General features: G+C 45.3%; 2 protein-coding genes and 1 non-coding gene across 3 annotated transcripts in view; 2 read left to right on the top strand and 1 right to left on the bottom strand.

The window, feature by feature from the left end:
* Positions 1 to 9,039: 9,039 nt before the first annotated feature.
* On the bottom strand, positions 9,040 to 9,958 carry LOC126028318 (uncharacterized). Its single transcript, XM_049787337.1, has 2 exons — positions 9,837 to 9,958; positions 9,040 to 9,769 (listed from the first exon to the last, which is right to left on the bottom strand). The coding sequence occupies exons 1-2, from the start codon at positions 9,956 to 9,958 to the stop codon at positions 9,040 to 9,042; spliced, it is 852 nt and encodes a 283-aa protein (XP_049643294.1).
* The window catches only part of NDFIP1 (Nedd4 family interacting protein 1), a 56,315-nt gene continuing 43,232 nt past the window's right edge, over positions 9,881 to 22,963 (top strand). The window contains exon 1 of the mRNA XM_049786959.1: positions 9,881 to 10,019. Within this exon, the coding sequence (XP_049642916.1) occupies positions 9,957 to 10,019 (63 nt within the window). The 5' untranslated portion in view covers positions 9,881 to 9,956. The remainder of the gene's footprint in view (positions 10,020 to 22,963) is intronic.
* LOC126029372 (U1 spliceosomal RNA) lies at positions 21,945 to 22,108 on the top strand. The gene has a single exon (XR_007502983.1). It is a non-coding gene; the product is annotated as a U1 spliceosomal RNA (small nuclear RNA).

Here is a 22,963-nt window from a genome sequence, read left to right as displayed (position 1 = left end):
GAATTGAGCAATCTTTCAGGATATAGCTAAAATACCTTTTCTGGTGAATTTTCTCCCAAATACTCCAGCAGACAGCTATTCTTCCCTCTCCTGGATTTGGTTAAATTAGTAAAAACTATGTGATTGAAAGAGCAGAAGGATATTTTGTATTTTACCTGCCAGTTTCTGATGAACAAACTGGCAGCAAAGCAACTGCTAGACTGAGAAAGCTTCTGAGTTGCCCTGATCTCAGTGGCAGTGTGGTTGTTGTTTACTGCTATCTGTGCTGGACACAGGATGTGAAGCACAAGATATGCATTTCCCCCTGCCATTGGGAATTCTATTTTAAGTATTTAAAACCCAGATATTAAGTTTTATACTTTGTGTTCTTTTCGGTGATATATATTTGTGTGGTTATTGCTTTGATATCCCTCAGAATCTATTATGGAGCTAGGTAGGAACATGAGTGCCAATAAATGCTATAACGATACTGCTTAAAAATACCATAAAAATCACTTCCAGGAATGATCTCTGAGTACAGAACTAGGAGCAAGGCCTGAACACTACTATGTGCCGACTGAAAACAAAATACAAAAATGACTATAATAATAATGCTTTCCACAAGCACAGAGTTTTCAGGAACAGAAAATATTCACAAACTGAAGTCTAGTTTATGGAAGGGGCAATGAGATTGGCAAGAAGTAGAAACTGCCATGAAAATAAGGACATCTCTAGATTGTGCATGTGTATGTGTGCATATGCGTGCGCGCTTGTGTGCGTGGCTGATGTGTGTAGCTTTTGGGGGCTATACCCAGTGGTGTTCAGGGCTTACTTTCTGGCTCTGCACTCAGGAATCACTCCTGGTGGTGCTCAGGAAACCATATGAGGTGCTGGAGATTAAACCCAGGTTAGCTGTAGTCAAGGCAATCACTCTACCCTCTCCAGCCCACCTCTACATTTAGTATGAACAGAACTTGTTCACCTTTGAACTATACTCACTGTATGTGAGTAGAAAATGGGGAATGTTTGTTTTGGGTTTAGTTGGGGCTTCCTCCTGCCTCTGTGCTCTTGGATCACTCCTAGTGGTGCTCAGAGAACTATAATTGGTGCTAGGGAATAAACTGGATTAGCCAAGTGCAAGGAAAGTGCCATCGCCCCGTACAGTTACCCCTGTACACACTCTCCTCAATTGCTCTACTCTCTATCTCTGTCTATCTCTCTCTCTGTCTCTCTCTCTGTCTCTGTCTCTGTCTGTCTCTGTCTCTGTCTCTCTCTGTCTCTCTCTCTGTCTCTCTCTCTGTCTCTCTCTCTGTCTCTCTGTCTCTGTCTCTGTCTCTGTCTGTCTCTGTCTCTGTCTCTGTCTCTGTCTCTGTCTCTCTCTCTCTCTCTCTCTCTCTCTCTCTCTCTCTCTCTCTCTCTCTCTCATGTCCCAGGAGACAGAGAAAAAAGTACAGAAGTCACAGCATGAAGTATGTGACCTCTGGCCTCTGGTTGCTCAAACCAAGTATCTATGTGTGAGCAAGTAAGTGTGAGTTCAGGTAAGCACCATAAACAATTGGGTGACACCCTCTCTTCCTGTCATAGTAACAAAGTCACAACAACAAAGGGAAAGGAAATGGTGGAAAGAAAGCAACAAAAATTAAGTACTTACTCATAAAAGGAATGAAGACATGACTGAAAAAAAATACTTCTCACACTTCTCATGTGACATGGTGCTTCGTGGCGGAGCATCCCAGGCTCCTGGCAGGAAGCTGAGAGTGATGAAGCATCATCCCCTAGGAGATGCCAGACAAGGCTCTGTCCCCTTCTCCTCTGTTTTCTTTGCTGGTTGAAATTTTTGCCTCCTGATACCTGCACCCTAGTTTAGCCATCATGAGCCCAGCTCTGGGTCTGATTTTTTGCAGTGATTCTAATCTCCTCTTGGCATGTAAGGAGTTACTCATGGAAAGCCCAAGCCTTTAGGAAAATTCCCTGGGTCTCTGTGGCTGGAAAAAATCTATGTCACAAGACTTATTTCTAGAGAAGTCATTTCTTCTACTCACTGCAGTTTGAAGATGCAGAAACGCATGGAGAGGCACGTATGAGGCTTCTGACCCACAGCGCTGGGCTTTGTTTTTGTTTTTGTTTTGCATCATTATTTTAGCTAAGTAATGTTCGCCATTGTTCCTAAGAAGGGATCCATTCCTTACCTGGCCAAGAAGATTGGGAGAGAAACTGAACCATAGGCAGTGACTGCCAGGAGGGGAAGATATACTCTGGACAGAGACGTCTTTTTGGAAAGGGAGAAGAGGGTGGTGACATTTTTAGGCTCACATCTCTTCTGAGACAGCTGAGGACAGGTCTATTTTTAGATGCTTTCTCTGCCACCCACAAAGAACCCCATAGGTAACAAAGCACCTGGTAGGTTTCCTGGGGGGAACTTAAAGGCTGGAGAGATTGTGTAAAGGTGTTTGATGTCATCACTCTGCAACCATGGAGCCCCTCCTCACCCCTTTCTCAGTCAGAATATGATTGCATGATAACAGCATATCTGGAATGGTATAAATCCTCAAAGCCTACAAGGCTGAGATGTGTGTCTATACCAAAGCCATAGGTTGTACGATTCAGATATTGAAAAAATCTTGGTATTCTTGTCACTACCACCATTTCTGGACTGTGGGATCATGGGTGTATAGCTCAGATACCTCACATATAAAGTTAAGGATCAAATATAATCATTTCTATCTGATGGGAAAGTTCCATAGAAACTCACCAAGCTCAGTGAGCCTAAACAGTAGCACCAACCACAGCTCAATAAATCCTCTGATATCAACTTTAGAAACACCATGGAGAGATAGAACAATAATTTCTTTTCTTTTTTGTGGGGGGGGGTTGGTTTTTGGGTTACACCTGGCAGCAATCAGGGATTACTCCTGGCTCTACGCTATAAATGGCTCCTGGCAGGCTCAGGGGACCATATGGGATGGAGGGATTCAAACCACTGTCCTTCTGCATGCAAGGCAAATGCCCTACCTCCATGCTATCTCATAGAACAATAATTTCTCATAGAGCAATAATTTCAAATTGGCCCTTGTTGATCTAAGTTTTGATAATTTCATTTGCCTTTGTATTTGTTGTAACAAACAATATGAAGTAAATTTGTACCACATGAAGGCAGGCTACGGTGATGGGAGAGAGATTGGGGTCACAGGTGAAGGGAAGGTCACACTGGTGGTGGGATTGGTACTAAAACATTGAATGCCTGAAATTACTGTATTATAAAAATTTTATAATTACCATGTTATAACTAAAATTAGAAAAAATATATATAATGGTTTATATAACCTGGAAGTACTAATCCCCATAGATAAGATAATTAACCTGGGGCCAGAGAGATAATAACGAGGGTAAGGTTTTTACCTTGCGTCCAGTAACCCTGGCTTGAATTCCCAGTACCTCCAGGGGTCATGACTGAGCATAAACACAGGAATAGGCTCTGAGTAGCACTGGATATGCAATCCCCCAAAAGATAGTTAACCTCCATTGACTTGATTCCCTCATCCACAGAAGCAGAAAGAAGTAGACTACCTCTTGTTTTTATTGTGAATGATGAAAAAATCTATTATGAATGTACATTGCTTAGCAATATCTCTATTGGGATAAAGTCAATACATATAAGTATGGAAGTAGCATTCTTGAACCCAGTAATGCCAGAAACACCTTGGTTAGAACAGTGTTAGGATAATAAATTATGTACCTGAAAACTGTTTATAATTTAAAAACCAAACTAACATGAGGGAATTTAAGTTGAAGTTCTGGATGACTCGCAGGCCAGGAGAGGATGCAACTCCGCTTGTTTACACTAGTTTAACCTGAGAGCATGGTAATGGGGTGCTTGGTGCTTGAGAGCAAGAAGAAAGCGTCCATTTACCACTATTTAAAGTTCAAATCTGAGGAATTTTTTTTATTTGCTGTGAGGGATTTTGGGGAATCATGCTTAGTGATACTCAGGAATTGTGGTGATGCTCAGGAACCATATGGGGTGTCTAGGACTGAATCTGGTTCATCCTCATACAAGGCAAGCACCTCATTCACTCTGCCAAAACTTGAGATATTTTTTGTGATTGGCTTTTTTATTTTTGTGATCACACCCACTAGACCCCATCCTGTTAGAATCCAGTTGACTACAGAGTAGGAATTTGTCAATAAAGGTGCTGCCTTTGCTCCACTGATGGCCTTCACTCACTGCATGCTTGTCATGAAGCAGAGTCCCACAAATATACTTGAAAGAATTCCTGAAGAATTTGACTGGAATTGCAGCTTGGTTTAAAAACTAGGGTTGGGAGCTGGGGTAATAGCACAGCTGGTAGGCATTTCCCTTGTACAAGGCCCATCTGGGTTTTATTCCTGGCATTCTATATGGTCCCCTGAGCTTGCTAGGAATAACTTCTGAGTGCAGAGCCAGGAGTAACTACCCTGAGCACCACTGGCTGTGGCCCAAATAACCAAAACTAAAACCAAAACCAAATAAATAAATAAAGCAAAACAAATAAAAGACAGGGTAGGGGGAGGCAAAGAGATAGTACAGCAGGTAGGGCTCTTATCTTGCTTGCAGCTGATCCTATTTTAGTCCCCAGCACCCCATATGGTCCCCCAAGCCTTTCCAGGAGGAATCCTTGAGTACAGAGCCTGGATTAAACCCTGATCATGTCTCTGGGTGTGGCCTCAAAACCAACCAAACAAAAAAAAAAACTTACTTATGATTAGGTCTTTTCCTGTTAGTGAGAATATAAGAGTCTCCCTTTGACTGACTGAACCCTGTTCTCAGGCACCCAAACAGCATTCCTTAAGTCCCCCAGGACCAAGTCTTAGTGCCCACAAGCTTTGCTGAGTCTAAGTCAACACCAGCCACCCTGCTGGGACCCTGTGGTGGCTTCTTATTGTCCTAATTAGCCTGTGTTATTTCTCCCCTGACACATGTCAGGCAGTGCAGTGCTGCCAGCTTTCATATTTCCCTTGTGTAATCATGGTTTTTTGTTTTGTTTTGTTTTGTTTTGTTTTCCCCTCAACTTAGTAAGAAAACCATTGAGGTGTATAGGTGAGAAACCCTTTTCTTATTTTACCTATCAGCCAGAGCCTGGGAGGGTTCAGGACATGCCCTGCTTGCCTTTCTATTTTGAAAACATTTAGTGAAGGCACTGGTGGTCCATTGTGTACAGAGATGAGGAGCAGATTCTTGATATTTTTTGGACACTTTGCTGTAACTCATTCCTTCCTTTGTTGGCCATAACATCCCCAAATACAGTGAAGAGGAAAGGGATCAAAGATGTTATGGGGTCACCTCCTATGGTTTCCCTGGCTATGTAATGCCCACATGCAAGGTCCTGGATATCCTTTGCCGAGGTTCTACAATGACTCAGCTCTTCTTGGAGTAAAATAGTCAGTGCATAATTCAGCTTAAGATCCTTAGCCACAAGGCCTGAGCACTGCCTCGAATGCTCCAAGTCCCTTCCAAAAATAAGTAGTAAGTCAGCAGAGGTTTATGTATAACTGTATGGTTTGTAGAAGCCCTATAAAGATTAGTAGGAGATGAGGCTGGAGAGAGAATTCAGAGATGAAGGTGCTTGCCTTGAGTGAGGCTGACCCTCGTTCAATTCCCAGTACCCCATACAGTCCCCGAGCATTGCTATCGAGTAGAGAGCTAGGAGTAAGCCCTGAACACTGCTGGGTATAGCCCAAAGAAGAAAAATAAGCATAAATTAAAAAAATAACAAGTATTAGCTGAGAAATGCAAGGCCTGAAACTGAGATGTTACAGCAATGAGGCTTTAGACAAATGTAGCCAGTCCATCTAGGTTGTTGAGCTAGGATAGACTTCTGCGTGTGCATCTGTGTGTGTGTATGTAAAACATGAGCTATGCTGGTTTTGTCCATGTTTCTCCTCTCTCTCAGAATGGATGATTCAGTGTCAGCAATTCACATGGAAATTATTACTGTTATTCCATGGGGAAATAAGTTTCTAAGTGAGGCAATCTGAAATTAATAACTTTCTCCATGGAAACTCTCTCAGCAACATCACGAGATGAAACCAAAGAGGGCAATTTTACAGCCTTGGATTTATCTTTACTTGGCTGGCAGCAGGCATGGAGCCATGAGTCAGAAATTCAAAGTTTTCCCTTCACTGTTTTGTTTGTTTGTTTGTTTGTTTTGGTTTTGTTTTGGGGCCATACCCACTGATGCTCAGGAATTACTCCTGGCTCTGTATTTGGGAATTACTTCTGATGGTGCTCTGGGGACCATATGGGCTGCTGGAAATCCAACCTGAGTCAGCCACATACAGCTAAACAAAAGCCTTGGCTATTACTCCAGCCTTTTTTCCTTCATTCCTAATTTTACTCAACAACTGGAGACTTACTCGAGTGATGACAGTTTGTCAGTCCCCCATTTATCCATCCACTGAATAGAGGCAAATAATTGCATATACTTATTCGATAAGTAATAAGGCAACTTCAAGAATAAAGACCAGATCTGTAGTGTTGACAACAACACAATTTTACTGTCCTACATCAAACAACAACTAAGGGAGATTAGAAGCTGGAGAGAGAATAAAGAGTTGTATCTGGAACATACTTGGAAGCTGAGCGCTTACTCCAGGCTCTGCACTCAGGAGCCACTCCTGGTAGGCCTCAGGGGACCCAGTGAGATGCCAATGAGATGGAACCTGGGTGGTCTATTTGCAAGTCAAGTGTCCTATCCACTGTCTTATTGCTCAGGCCCTACCTCTGGGCAGTTTTCTAAATAATCCTTTCTTTCAATTAAATTTAGAGAATCTGAACAAATAAATCTGTATTTTTCCCATCCATATCTTCCACCAAGGAACATTCTTCCCCCCTCCAAATTAGACATGTTTCCCTCATTTATAAGGACCATAGACAGGACATCCTGTGTGGACTGATTCTTGAACCTTACTTCTGCTAAATATAGTTTTTCTGGATTAAAAACACCCCAGGGACAGTATGTACTTCTCTGAAGCTCCCAGCTTGGTATGTTGGGTCAATTCTCTCTCTCTCTCTCTCTCTCTCTCTCTCTCTCTCTCTCTCTCTCTCTCTCTCTCTCTCTCTCTCTCTCTCTCACTTTCTCTCTCTCTCACTGCACAACATCAGATGTGCACTTTGGAAAAAAAGAGACAGATCAGACAGGGAGGAGCTGGGATAATGTTGGGGAGCTCGATTCTCCATCAAGGAAAATAAATATTGCAAATTGTTCATTGACTTATTTTAGTGATTTATTAAGGCTGGCCTATATAGAAACTTCAAGGTAGCTCCCAAACATAGCTGTTTTAAAGTCAGTAGCTAACAAACTTGAAAATGAGAAATTAAAACAATAATCAGATTGTTTCTGGTTTTGGGGCCACACCCAGCAGTCTTCAGGGTTTACTCCTGGCTTTGCTTGCATTCAGGAATCACTCCTGGTGGAAGCAATCCCTCTAGTCTCAAAACAATGATATTAATACCAACCCTAGACTAACAACTTGGAAAGGCAATTATGAAGAAAGGGAAACTGTGGTCCTAGAACAACAGCACAGTGGGTAGTGCATGTGCCTTGCATGCAACCCACATAAATTCAATTTCAAGCATCCCATATAGTCCCCAAGAACCTTCAGGAGAAATTCCTGAGCACTGCTAGGTGTGACCCCCCTCCCCCAAAATCAAACAAACAAAAAGAATGGGAAATCACAACAAGCTTCAAAGATCAATGTTTTCCTGTGTTGGACATGTAGATAGAAGCAATTTCAGATGACTGAATGTGATGGAAAGAAAAAAAAGCCTTCAAATGCCAATTCATAGCTGTACTGTATCTAACTGTAGGTTGCTGTGATTCCAAAATATAAGACAAACATTTCTGTGCTCATGAAGTTTATAGCTTTGTGGCATAATAATGATTAAGAAAACCAGCTAACCAGCTAGAGGTTTTATCCTTATTAGCTAGCTCTGTGTGCTTGGGTAAGATGCTTTCATCTTCAGGCATGATTTTCTTTTTCTTTTTTTTGTATTTGAAAAGCCTGATTTTATTCATTTCTTTTTCTTTTTTTTTTTTAGGCATGATTTTCTGATTCGAGAAATCCTGATGGTTGTATTTCCTATAGGGCAATTTGGGGCCTTTCTTTTTTTTTTTTTTTTTTTTTTTTTTTGGTTTTTGGGTTTCACCAGGCAGTGCTCAGGAGTTACTCCTGGCTCCATGCTCAGAAGTCACTCTTGGCAAGCACAGGGGACCATATGGGACGCTGGGATTCGAACCGATGACCTTTTGCATGAGAGGCAAACGCCTTACCTCCATGTTATCTCTCTGGCCCCTGGGGCCTTTCTTTCTTTTCTTTCTTTTCTTCTTTTCTTCCTTCCTTCCTTCCTTCCTTCCTTCCTTCCTTCCTTCCTTCCTTCCTTCCTTCCTTCCTTCCTTCCTTCCTTCCTTCCTTCCTTCCTTTTTCTTTCTTTCTTCTTTCTTTCTCTCTTTCTTTCTTGGCCTCCTTTCCTTTAGTTCTTCCACAAGGCAAGTTCCCTTCCCTCACAGTCTTTGCCATGTTCTTGCTACCTGGTAAGCTCTTAGAAATGCTAAGCTTTGCCTTTCATGTTCCTCCCTGGGAGAGCTTTTGGCCCAGGAGATAATAATCGTGTCTGCATCTACAAGTGACGCAGTTAAAACTCTAAAGGACAGCATAAAAATAAGGATGTTATCATTGTCCTCTATTCTGAATTGCTGTGGACATCTAATAACTTCTCCGAGGTCTTGGGCGTCAGAGTGCTGTTCTCTCTTAAGGATTTGCGACCTATCTGAAATAAATAGGAGCGGTCGTGTTCCAATAAAAACTTAATGAGCATTGACAAGTGCACTCAAAATACTTTTTCTGACCAAGACAGGACTTTCCTGTCGTTGACTGAGCCCTCAGTTACGGAGCTGACAGACGCAGGAGTGGGTCGGAGCAGAGATTCTCAACTCAAGGCCCAGAACAGATCCTCCCGGGGCCGGGAGGCTGCAACCGGCCTGTGCGGCCTGGCCAGCGCTGGCCACGCAGGGCCCGTCATCCCTAGCGACACCCCCCAGGGCCGGCCTGTTTGGGCTTCGTTTTCAGGGGACTGGGGTGCCGGGCGCCTTTCCAACCCGAGGGAAGCGAGAGGCTCTCGCTCGATCTGGGGGAGGGGCCCGACCCCAGGGCTGGACTGGGCTGGGCGGGCGGGGCACCCCGGGACCCGAGGACTGGGCAGGGAGAGAGGGCAGGGCCTGCTTGTGGGAGCCGACTCCCACGGAGGCGAGAGGCGGGACAGGAGGCGGGGCTGTACATCCGGGCCAGGCAAGAGGGGCGGAGCCAAGGCTGGCCGGGCCGTGGCTCTCTAGGTGGGTAAAGAGGGCTGGCTGGAGAGGGCGGGGCCAAACAAGACGGGGCGGGGCCCGACGTTCGGAGAAAGTGGAGCTGCTCGGTCGCCGTGGGCGTGGTCGGGCGAGAAAGGCGGGGCCACGGCAGGCCGGGATGGGGGGGGGCCGACGTTCGGGTAAAGCGGGGCTGGCCGTCGTGGGCGGGGCCAGGCTTGAAGTCGGGGCGGGGCCACGGCAGGCCGGAATCGGGACCGGACCTGTGGATGAGGTAGTGGGCGTGGCTAGGCAAGAAGGGGGCGGGGCCCGACGTTCGGGGAAAGCCAGGCTGGTCGTAAAGTGGGCGTGGCCACGCGCTGCGGGCGTGGCCAGGCGGGGCGCGGCCAGCGTCAAGCCTCGGCGGGGCGGGGCGACGGGCCGCGTCGCCGTCGCCGTCGTCCCGCCTCCTTCTCAGCACCAGGGCCGCGTCCTCTCCTCAGCGGCGGCGGCGCTCCCGGGCCGAGGCGATCGGACGTCGAGACCCCCCGCGGCGCGTCCCGTCCCGTCCCGTCCGGCGTCCCCGCCGCGCTCGCTTCCCCTTCTGCGCGCTCGCCGCCCGCCCGCTCGCTCTTCCTCCCTGAGGCCGGCTGCGCCATGGCGTTGGCGTTGGCGGCGCTGGCGGCGGTGGAGCCGGCCTGCGGCAGCCGGTACCAGCAGGTGAGCCGCCGCGCCCGCCCGGAGGGAGCTCGCTCTCCGTTGGCCGCCCGCCGAGCCCCGGCTGCGCTCCCCGTTCTCCCCGGGCTCGAGGCCCCGCGAAGGGCTGGGGGAGCAGAGGGGAGCGGAGAGGGCCTCGCGGGGACGCCCCGTCCCCCCCCCCCCGCTCCAGCGGAAAGGGGGCGGCCGGCTGCCAGGCTCAGCTCTGCAGTCGCCGGGGCTCCCCCCGCCCCCGCCTCCGCCGCCGCCTCTCCCCCTTCCCCGGTCCAGCCGCGGGGTGCGCGTGGTCGGGAGAGCTCGCGAGTGACAGTGACGTGTCATGCCATTTCTTTCTTCCTTCTAGGTTTGGGGGTCACACCCGGCAGCGCTCCGGGGTTCCTCCTAGCTCAGCGCTCAGAAATCGCTCCTGGCAGGCTCTAGGCCTAGGGGGACCCTATTGGCTGCCGGGATCCGAACCACCGACCTTCTTTCTGCATGCCTTGCCTCCATGCTGTCTCCGGCCCCGTTGCGCGCGATTTCATAGCTAGGCCCGGGAGGAAGGGTGTCTGCCTGACCTGGGGCCGGATTGGGCTATTTATTTATTTATTTATTTATTTATTTATTTATTTATTTATTTATTCCCTCGGGGATGATTTCTCCATTGAGTCCCCGGGGTGCTGGGGAAGAGCTCCCTGTTGCGTGGGTAAAGCAGGCCTGGCTTGCCCCGATTTCTGCAGGGTTCTTTCTCTTCCCCCCTCACCCCACCCCGAGGCTTTTAATCGAATGCGTCCTGATTGCGGGAACGGAGCCAGATCGCAGCTGCTGTTGGCTGGGGACGCCAGTAAGCTGTTGTTTCCGAGGCTTTTTCGGCGTCCCATCTGCACTAGAAATGTCTGTCGGGAGGCCCGAGGTCCAACGTCCAAGCCCAGAGGAGCCGATGCGGCTTCGTATTTGGAAGTGGGGGTGGGGCAGCCAATTAAAATGGCTCCAGAAACTCTGATGGGGCCAATCACTGGTTTGTTTTTGCTGTCCTCAGCCCAGGTGCTGTCATTTCCTCCCTCCTCCAGCTGGATGTCTGAAATGACTGATTAGGATAAGAATTTTGCTCGGTTTCATAAACACGCCCGAATTGTGGCAATGCAGTCCCTGAGATGGGCCCGGCCTGGGGTCTGGCACATGTGTGTTTCGTTTATGACCTTGGGCAAGGTTCTGGGGTTCTTCCTGCCTCACTGAAATTTAGTGAACGACAGGTGCCCTTTAACTCTCACCGAGTGTGTGTTAACTACCACTGTATCCCACCTTGTGATCATATTCATTCTTTTCATCTTGCCTCAGATAAAGCCAGCGAGAGCCACAAGCCTGGGCTTTCTTTGTACTGCCATCTTCTTGAGCTATTAGGTAATGCTGACAGACTGCTAGAGTACAGCATTTTTGGTGGAGTCTCAAAACGATGTCTTCCTCACTGTGGTTTTTTACATGGCTTTAAGTTTGCAGAATTGAAGCATATTAGGGATAGAGCTTCTTGATTTTGAAGAAATAATTCGGAAAAATAAAAGAAAGAATATCTTCCTTGAAAAACTGCATACGAGATTCCTCATAACCCCTCTCCACAACAGAGAAACCTGTCACCCAGAGATCACCGAAGTTGATATTTTGATGTGTATCGTGGTGAAATTAGAGCTGTGTAAATATATGCAGAATAGAGATGAATCTATATGTGTATAGATAAGGAAAGCTAATATTGATTTAGCATTTACTTATGTGCCAATCACTGTCCTGAGTGTTTTTTTTTTTTGTTTTTTTTTTTTTTTTTGGTTTTTGGGCCACACCCTGTGACGCTCAGGGGTTACTCCTGGCTATGTGCTCAGAAGTTGCTCCTGGCTTCTTGGGGGACCATATGGGACGCCGGGGGATTGAACCACGGTCTGTCCTAGGCTAGCGCAGGCAAGGCAGGCACCTTACCTCCAGCGCCACCGCCCGGCCCCTCCTGAGTGTTTTATAGCTATTATTTCACTTCATCCTTATGGACAGGATTTATGACATACATGACAAAGTCGTGATTCCAAGAGATTTGGAACTTGCTCAAGGTCATAGCTTCTAAGTAGTGATTACAAGGATAAATATACACCTACTAAACCATAGACTTAACAGTTCAAATACAGGCATTACGTTAGCATATAAATACATGTGTATACATCTGTGCACATACTTCCAGGCACTTATCTGTACACACTAGTTCCATGAATCCCTAATTACACTGGCACACATGGATTCCTGTGTGCTCTGACAGATCTGCCTCGGCCCATTTGCTCTCAGACACTGCATTTAAAACGTTTGCATTGATGACTTTTTTTTTTTTTATTGATGACTTTTTGTTTTTGTTTTTTTTTTGTTTGTTTGCTTTTTGGACCACACCTTGTGGCGCTCATGGGTTATTCCTGGCTATACGCTCAGAAATCGCTCCTGGCTTGGGCGATCCTATGGGACGCTGGGGATTGAACCCAGGCCCATCCTGGGTCAGTGGCGTGCAAGGCAAATGCCCTACCATTGTGCTATTGTTCTGGCCTCACATTGATGAGTTTTTATATATATCTGTACAGAGGTATATTGTGCATCAGTAAATAATAAGATGGGTCAGTCTTTAATATTTTGTATTAACACATGAATGCTTTTACATCAAATGTTTGCTTAGCATTTGTGACCAAATCATCATTAACTAATAAATCAACTAATAAGTAGTCAACTAATTAAGGATCTTTATTAGTTTTTGGTTGTTTTTATTTTTCATTCCTGAAGTTTCTTCTGCATTTATCTATTTCCTTAGTAAAAACCTACAGGTGTGATAATACTTGGTCAGGGGATATGTATTTTTAAAGGGCTTTGAATTATTGAGTGCTGGTGAATTGTCCAGGCAGTAACTTGATAAGTGCTTGATACTCTGGTTGCGTCAAAGGCCATTCTGACTTCTGTTTGATCTGGCTGATCAAATGGAGCTGCTCTTTTAGCTAAGTAAATATAATGAAAAAGTCTATGTGATTCATATTGGAATTCATAAATGCAAACATCTTGATTATGGTCTTACAATATGTGCACAACTTGAATTTAGCATCGAGTTAGACTACACAGAACTCATGGTGACTTTCCCCCTTTTTTTTTTTTTTTTTTTTGGTTTTTGGGCCACACCCGGCAGTGCTCAGGGGTTACTCCTGGCTGTCTGCTCAGAAATAGCTCCTGGCAGGCACGGGGGACCATATGGGACACCGGGATTCGAACCAACCACCTTTGGTCCTGGATCGGCTGCTTGCAAGGCAAACGCCACTGAGCTATCTCTCCGGGCCCCAACTTTCCCCCTTTTTTAATAGAGCTGTTATACTCGATTTTTTGGAAGTACTAATTGAGAAAGATCTTGGTCTACCCAGTGTTGAGAAACCTATTGGGATTTGCTTGGAGTTCATTCATTGCTGTTCATGCTAAGTCCTCTTGGCCTCTCTGGAACAGATCTTTGCCTACTGTCATAAACACACACACACACACACACACACACACACACACACACACGCTTAGACTACAGAATGTTTAGCTTTTTTATTTTTTGGGGGGGACACACCTAGCTGTGGCCCATACTCCTGATTCTGTGCTCAGGGATCATTTCTGGTGTTGGTCAGGGGTAAACCATACTGTGGTGCTGGGGATCAACCCAAGTGCTTTCCTTACTCATAGTACTATCTTTTTTTTTTGGGGGGGGGGGGTTGGTCACACTCAGCAGCACTCAGAGGTTACTCCTGGCTCTGTGCTCAGAAGTCGCTCCTGGCAGGCTCTGAGGACCTATGGGATGCCAGGAATCGAACCGGAGTCCATCCAGAGTTCACCGCTTGCAAGGTAAATGCCCTACCGCTGTGCTATCACTCCAGCCCCTAGATTCTAGGGCCTAGAATGTTTAGTTTTAGACTTGAATTATTACCTGCTAAAGCCATTACAATGTGGCGAGGCCAGGGCGTTTGCCTTTCACATGGCTGGCCTACGTTTTAACCCTAGCACCACTTAAGAATGGGGCCCCTAGGACCTGCTAAGAGGAACTACTTGAGTGCAGAGAGTAAGCCCAGAGCACTGCAGGGTGTGGCTCTCCAAAAGGGAAGTTTCCTGTTTATAAACATCACTAATAAATTTATATTATAGTCTGATGACACTATATAGCAGTTTTGGGAATGATACCTTTTTGGAAGCTTTCTAAGGATTTGGAGGAAACTTTTTCTAAGAGTTTGGAGCAAACTTTCTAGCAAGTTTCTCTCTAGAAAACCAAACCGTGTTCATGCTGAAATGTATGAGGTCATGTCTTGGAGGAGGGGTAAACAGAGACATATGATTAAATTTTGTTTGTTTGTTTTGGGGCCACACCTGGTGATGCTCAGGGGTTACTCCTGGCTATGTGCTCAGAAATCACTCCTGGCTTGGGGGACCGTACGGGATGCTGGGGATTGAACCAAGATCCATCCTGGGTCACCTGTGTACAAGGCAAATGCCCTACCGCTGAGCTATTGCTCCGGCCCCTAAAAACATTTTTTTTTCCCCACCTCCCCTAAAAACATTTTTTTAACTTCAAAGGTCATTATCATTATGCAATGAAATTATCCTTAGAATGTTTTATCAAGATTGTTTGTTTTGAGGTCACACCAAGCAGTATGGTACTCAGTTTTCTCCTAGCTCTGCATTTTATAGAATTACTCCTGGTGATGCTTGGGGGACTAGATGGGATCTGGGGAATTCAATCTTGGTTGGCCTCATGCAAAGCAAGAGCCTTACCTGCTGTATTACTTCTCCAGCCTAAGATTATTTGTTTTAGGGCTTGGAAATAGCATAGTTGTAGAGCAAACAAAACAAAATAAAAACAAAATAGTGTCAGGCATTGAGTTTGATTTGTAGCACTGTAAGAAACACAGGGGTGGGGAATTCCCCAATAAGTACCCACAGGGCCCTGCTACACCAACCAGTACTGGCCTGGTGCTAGGGAAACATACCAGTGGTACTCGGAGAATATGTTAAGATTTGAAGGTTTTTTATCTTAATTTTCAACAGTAAACCCAGAACACTGCCAAGAAAATAGGGTAGATTCTTTTTTTTTTTTTCTGCTTTTGGGCCATGTCAGTGGTATTCAGGTTCACTTCTGGCTCTGTGTTCAGGGTTTACCCTTGGCAGGACTCTGCAGGTTAAATAGGTTGCCAGGGATCCAACCCAGGTTGCAAGGCAAGTGAACTACCTGCTGTACTATCTCTTCAGTCCTTTATTCCTATAGCTAAAGTTTACATTGTGGTAAATTACATATAAAGCCATTTTAGCCATTTTTAAGTATTCAGAAACAATGGGGCCAGAGCAATAGCGCAACAGTAGGGCTTTTGCCTTGTAGGTGGCTGGCTCAGGACAGACCTGGGTTCTATCCCTGGCATCCCATGAGCCAGGAGTGATTTCTGAGTGCAGAGCCAGAAGTAACCACTGAGCATCACTGGATGTGCCCCCCCCAAATATTCAGAAACATGAAGTATATTTACGTTATTGGGCTTCCATTATCACCATCTATCTCCAGAACTTCATTTTTTTTCAACTGAACACTTTACCCAGAAAACAGTCACTCTCCATACCCCTCCCCATCTCTCAGGGGCTATTCCTGGTTTAGTGCTTGGGTGTCCCTCCCTGTGGTGCTGGGGATCACACTCCTGGGTAGGCCTCCTGCTTGGGGAACAGAGCTCAGCTATTTGAGCTCTCTCTGCCACTCCTGCTCATCTTGGAGTTGGGGATGAATGCTTTGATTAGCTTGTAGAATCAATCCCCCCCCACTCTCTCTCACTCTACAGCGCTCAGGGGTTACTCCTGGCTCTGAGCTCAGAAATTATTCTTGATGGTGGGGGGGGGGATATAGGATGTTGGAGATTGAGCTCAAGTCAGCTGCATGCAAAGCCAGTGCCCTACCTGCTGTACTATTGCTCCAACCTAGCTTTGTCTGTTATTTATAACATCACTTGTCAGACAATACAGTACTGGCAGAAAGGCCATGGGAGGCTGATGACATGCCTATGTAATGTCTTGTCCCATCTTGTCCCAGAACCAGGTCCGAATTTCAGGCCTCTGGGCTGGAGGGCTGGATCTTTCCCAGTCATGCTAAGAGGTTAGTGTTGAAACCTGACTGATGCACACACACCCCGTCAAATTTTCCAATATGCTAGATATTTGATAAACTTTTGTGTCAAAAGTATCTAACTTCACATATTCCAGTGGTAATACTTAAGGCTCTCTGGCTAAAGTACAGAATGTCTTCAAACTGTTACAGTTGGGCTAACTTATTTTCTCCCGGAAATACAGGTTTTATTAAAAATAGCAAATAGTAAAGATTGGTCAAATTTAACAGTTTCTAGACACACAGAGAACACCGCTGACCTGGGGAGGCAGGGAGAGAGAGGGAGAAAAAAAGTTGGTTTCTAGTGAAATATATTCTTATTGATCAGAGATATTCTTTACCAGATAGAATATATTTTTTTTTTATCTCCACTCCATGTGTTAGTATAGTCTTTCATTACTTTTCTCTTAGACTTATATAATGCAGAACTGCTGGTTAATAGAGGCTTAACTGTGATTTAGGACCCTGACTGGAGATTTGATGATGTATGAATAGAAATAGGAGGTTTTATGGAGTTTACTATCAGGCTTACTTATACTTATGTTTAATGTGGCATTTAAAATGGAATAGCTTTTTATATATGACCATGCCAGTTATATATTCTTATTTTGTTGTTTGTTTGTGTCATGCCCTGCAGTGTCCAGGGCTTACACCTGACTGCCTAAGGATTGCTCAATGGACCACATGTGGTTGCCAGATTGAACCTTAACTGCCCCACACCTTAACCTGGGCTGGCTGTATGCAAAGCCAGGAGGAACCTATTCACTGTCCTGTAGCTTTGACCCATTTACATTTACCCTTTTTCCATTTTGTTTTGTTTTGCTATTTATCATACCTAGCATTGCTCAGGTGTTACTCCTGGCTGTGTATTAAGGAATCACTCCTGGCAATGCTTAGGGGACTGTGTGAGATGCTTGAGATTGAACTCAGGTCAGCTACATGCAAGGGAAGCACCCTACCCTACCCACTGTACTATCTGTGTGTGGTGGGGGGGGGGGCTCTGTGTTCAGGGATCACTCTTACTGGGGTTCTGGGGACCATATGGGATGCTGGGAATCAAACCCAGGTCTGGCAAGTGCCTTCTCTCTCTTGCCCCTATTTACTGCTTCTGGTATTCACATTTTCAGAATTAAGTATATCTTCTTAGGTTATTATTAATCGTATAAGCTCTGAGTATGATTTCAGGGTGATCTTTAGCATGGGAGCTTATAACTGATTGTGTTGGGATTAGTCTTCCACAAAAAGTCAGTGGACTTTCTTCAGCATTCTCAGGTTAGAATTACAATATTATCTTTTTAATTATATCTTGGTGGTGGGGCAGTTTCTGCTCATGGGTTGCTTACTCCTGGGGTTGTTTAGTGGGGACCCTGTGGAGGGACCAGGTGGTGCTGGGACAAAACTTGAGTTTTTGCCTACAAAGCATGCACTCAGACCAATTAGTTAATTCTGACTTCATAATTTCATCTTAAAAATGTTTTTTAGGGCCCGAAGAGATAGCGCAGCAGCGTTTGCCTTGCAAGCAGCCGATCCAGGACCAAAGGTGGTTGGTTCGAATCCCAGTGTCCCATATGGTCCCCCGTGCCTGCCAGGAGCTATTTCTGAGTACAGCCAGGAGTAACCCCTGAGCAATGCCGGGTGTGGCTCAAAAACCAAAAAAAAAAAAAAAAAAAAAAAAGTTTTTTTAACTTTATTTTTTGATTGATTGATTAGTTTCTGGGCCACACCCAACAGTGCTCAGGGGTTACTCCTGGCTCTGTACTTAGAAATTGCTCCCTGCAGGCTGGGGCACCACATGAGATGCTGGGAATCAAACAGGGTCCTTCCCGGGCATGCAAGGCAAATGCCCCACTGCTGTGCCATCTTTCCAGCTTCTTAAAAAATTTTTTTTAAACATTGTATCTAATTTGTTTGCCTTTTTTTTTTTTAAGTGGGGAGTCACATGCAACAGTGCTGAGGTGTGGGGAGATGGCTCATTACTCAGGGGACCCTGTAGTGCTGGGAATTGTTCCTGTACACAACGCATCATCCCAGTCCTCTGCTGTCTCCCTGGCCCTGGACTTAGTGCTTAGATCACAATTATGCATTTGGATTGTGACATATATAGCTGCATGCAAAACAAGTGCCTTCCCTTCTGTAAAATCTCTCTGGCCCCCTGAGTGATATAGGTCTTAGAATTTCATGGCATTCCTTCTTTTCTTTCTTTTTATTTTGGCTTTTGGGTCCCATCCGGTAGTGCTCAGGAGTCACTCCTGGCAGGCTCTGGGGACCATATGGGATGCCAGGGTTCAAACTGAGGTCTGTCCTGTGTTGGCCATGTGCAAGGCAAAATGCCTTACTGCTGTGGTATTGCTCTGGCTCATGACACTCCTAACAGACATTTCTTGCTTACCTGCCTACTCCTCAGTGCTCCAGCTATTGTTTTCTGTTTTGCTATATTACCCTGTAGCTAAGTAACATTTTTAGTGTGCCACATCATGATATTTCAGTTTTGGCATTTAAAAATTTATTTACCCACAACGCACAAAATGTACTTACCCTAAGGGAAATAAGGATTTAGTTCACTTCTGCAAGTTCCCATAATTATTAATCTCACACTTCCTGCCACTTCAGTTTTGTAATACAGTTATGTCTATAATGTGATTAGATTCGGTATTTATAATATATTCAGCACTTATAGAAGTTTAAGACTAAGTACTGTTCATAATAACCATTATATCTGATGTGTGCAGTATATTGTTTTGTTTTGGTTTTGGTTTTTGGGCCACACCCGGTGGTGCTCAGGGGTTACTCCTGGCTGTGTGCTCAGAAATAGCTCCTGGTAGGCACGGGGGCCATATGGGACACCTGTACTCGAACCAACCACCTTTGGTCCTGGATCAGCTGCTTGCAAGGCAAGCACTGCTGTGCTATCTCTCCGGGCCCATGTGCAGTATATTGTTACTCTTCCTTATCTGAATACTATTATTTCCCAGATTTTATTTTTGATTTTATGTTACATAAATTTGATAATGTTTATCCTCTAAGACTTTCACCTAGTAGGCCTTTTGAAAATAATATGTGCTCTCTTTTTACTTATTTAAAATAGATTTCACACTTAGGGGTGCTTGGAGGCCTGATGTTGTTTGGAGATCACCATGGCTACACTTTCTCTGGGACCTATGCAGTGTTGGGGATTGTACTCAGGGCCTCACTCATGCACTACTACTCATGTACCACTTGAGATATCTCAAGGCCCTCACCTTGTAATCTTTTGTTTTTGTTTTTGTTTTGGGGCTGTACTTGGCAATACTCAGGTTATTCTCAGCTCTGCACTCAGGAATTATTCCTGGCAGTGGTATGGAGACTATATGGAATATCAGGGATCAAACCTAGGTTGGTCACATGCAAGGCAAATATCCTACCCACTGTACTGTATAGCTCTAGACCCAAATTTTTAATAAAAAATAGTTTTATTTGGGTTTTTTTATGGTTTTCGTTTTTGTGTTTTGGGACACATTGTCGGTGCTCAGGAGTTACTCCTGGCTCTGTTCTCAGAAAATACTCTTGGGAGACCATATCTGATGCCAGGGATTGAACCTGGATTGGCCATGTGCAAGGCGAATGCCCTACTCGCTGTGCTAGTACTCTGGCCTGCTGTGCTATTGCTCCAGCCCTCTCTCCCTCACTCCTTCCTTCCTCCCCTCCCTTCCTCCCTCTTTCCTCTCTCCCTCCCTCCTTCCTTCCTCTCCTTCCTCCCTTTTCCTACCCTCCCTCCCCTCCTTCTTCCCTCCCTCCCTTCCCTCCCTTTATCCCTTCCTCCATCCCTTCCTTCTTCTTCCTTTCCCTCCCTCCCTCCTTCTCTCCTTCCTTCCCTCCCTCCTTCTCTCCTGCACACATCAGATATAAATAATGGTTATTATGAACAGTACTTAATCTTAAGGGAGGTTAACCTTTTCTTTCTTATAATCTTTGTATATCTAAGAGTTTGGTGGTTTTTGTTTGTTGGCCTTTTTTGGTTTTGGAGTCACACCTGGCTCTGCATTCAGAAATCACTCCTGGTAGCATGGGGGGGGGGGTTATATGGTATTCCGGGATTTGAATCGCCATCTGTCCTGGATCAGCTGCCTGCAAGGCAAACACCCTACAGCTGTGCTATCTCTTCGCCCCTAAGAGTTTAGTTTGTTTTATCTTCATACTTAGACTTCAGGATCGGAAACGTTTTCTTTCCTTTGGTGTTTTGAAGGCATTTTTTCACTTTGCTTTCTGGGTTCCACTATTACTATTAAGAAACCTGATGCTAATTGTAATGTTGGATTCTTTGGCTGTGGCCTATATATATATATTTTTTTTTTTTTCTTCTTCCAGAAAGAGGCGTTTTAAGAGCCTCTTTGTCCTAGAGTTCTTGAATTTCACTGTGTTGCACTTTGGTGTAAGGCTACCTCTTCTGTGCCAGACACTACTCACTCAGGTGGCACTTTACATCTGAAAGCTTGTGTCTATTAAGGAAACAATAAAAAAAAATTGGGAATAAACAAAAAAAGTATTTATTTGATTTTTCTCTGCTTTGACTTTGGCAGGGGTTGGGGGCGTGCCACACTGGGAAGTGTTCAGGGTTTACTTCAGAGTTGACTACTTGTGGGCTTGGGACCATATGTAGTGCCAGGGAACGAATCCAGGTCAGCGCAATACATGGCATATACCTGCCTCAGGCTCTGTGCTACCTCTCTAACTGTGCTCTGATTATTTAGATATTGGATCTCTTGTAGTAACTGACACTGTAAAATATGAAACTTCTCATGCTTTCTGTATTTATTATGCTTTCATGAAATTTCCTGGGTTTATCTTTTTTTAAACATGGAATTTTATCTGTGTATAAAATTATTACTATTATTAATTTTCTTTTTTGCAGGGTCATACTTGGCATTCAGGGGTTTCTCTTGGCTCTGCTCAGAAATTGCTCCTGGCAAGTTCGGGGAACCAGATAGGATGGTGGAGATCGAACCTGGGTCAGTCCCAGGTTGGCTGCGTCCAAGGCAAACACCCTACCCACTGTGCTATTGCTCTGGCTCCTTATTACTAATTTTCTGTGCTGGGGATCAATCTCAAGGCATTACTTTTCCCCCAAACTGCTCGGCACCATTGCTTGGGCAGAGCATGGTCAAGGGATTAGGGTTGGAGGTTTCCTTTCAGTGTTTCACTTTGGAGCTCACCTAGCAGTCCTGGAATGTGGCAACTACTTCTAGCTCTGTGTTTAGGACATACTCCCAGCTGAACTGGGCCTCCTGCATGCAAAACATGCACTCCAATATGGTTCTGATTTCCCCCTTGTATTTTTCTGAGGCTACATACAACAAACACATGGTGCTCAGGAGGCCAGTGCTCCCACTGGACATTGTCTGCCAACTAGGTTGGTGATGCAGTGCCAGGGCTGGAGGATGGACTACTGCTGCTGCCTGGAGGACCATGTACTGTCAGAATTGGTCATACATACACCTAATTAATATGTACTACCCAGGCCCCTGTTTATTATACATGTAGGAATTTATTTTTCTTCAAGATTTACCTTCTTGCACCGGTTCCTCTGCTTTGTGATCATTCTTTTTGCTTTGATCCTTTTCTTTTTTGGAGAGAGGGCCACACTTGGCGGCATTCAGGTTACTTCTGACATGCTAGGGAGACCATATAGAATGCCAGTGAACCCAAGTTGGACTCATGCAAGGCAAACCCCTACCTGCTGTACTGTTGCTCCTGGCACTTCTTTGCTTTGAAGGCCTCTTTGCCTTCTTGGTTAAGAGAAGAGTGCAATACTTACCTGGCAGGGGAGATACCATGATCATAAAGGTGGTTTCCCCAGGGCAAGGCTTACCCATTGCACTCCGGGTGTGTTGACCCCTGCGATTTCCCCAAATTTGGGAAACTCGACTGCATAATTTATGGTAGTGGGGGACTGCGTTCACGCTCTCACCTGGAAAAAAGGAAAAAAAAAAAAGAGTGCAAATTCTGGCCAGGAAAGTGTAAAGAGGTTAAGGTGCTTTTGCATGTGGCTAGTGCTGATTCAGTCCCTGGTGCCACGGCTGACTTCTGACAAAGGCAGGAGTAGTGCCTGAGAGTACCCCTCACCACCACCACCATCAAAAAAAAAGAAAAAAAAACAGTTAATAGGGCTGGAGCAATAGTATAGCAGTAGGGCGTTTGCCTTGCATGCAGATGATCTAGGATGGACCTTGGTTCGAAGGTCCGATCCCGGTGTCCCATATAGTCCCCCTAGCCAGGAGCGATTTTTGAGCGCATAGCCAGGAGTAATCACTGAGAGTCACAAAAAGCAAAAAAAAAAAAAAAGTGCACAATCTGGGAGATGACAGTGGTTATGTGTCCCACTGTGTGTTGATTCCTAACTCCATGGGGCCCTCAGACCACTGCTATTGTGTCCTTGAGCCTTGAAGGTGCTGGTGTGTCACTGTATCTTCAGCCTGACTCTGCTTTTCCAAAAGAGGAATCAATTTAAAAAAATTTTTAAAAATAGATAAAAGTGTCATGTTAAAAGGAAATTTTTTGTTTTTGGGTCACATACAGTGGTGTTCAGGGGTTACTCCTGGCTCTGCACTCAGAAATCACTCCTGGCAGGCTCCGGGGACCATATGGGATGCCAGGAATCGAACCACCATCTGTCATGGGTTGGCCGAGTGCAAGGCAAAACGCCCTACAGCTGTGCTCTCTCTCTAGCCCAGTGGTCGGCAAGCCGCGGCTTGAGAGCCACATGTGGCTCTTTACACTTATTATTATTATTTTTTTTTTGGTTTTTGGGCCACACCCGTCGGTGCTC

The sequence above is a fragment of the Suncus etruscus genome, chromosome 14, assembly GCF_024139225.1.
Source record: "Suncus etruscus isolate mSunEtr1 chromosome 14, mSunEtr1.pri.cur, whole genome shotgun sequence".
Classification (NCBI taxonomy): Eukaryota; Metazoa; Chordata; class Mammalia; order Eulipotyphla; family Soricidae; genus Suncus; species Suncus etruscus.
The sequence above is the reverse complement of the archived record's forward strand: the minus strand, read 5'-3'. Positions and strand labels throughout refer to the sequence as shown.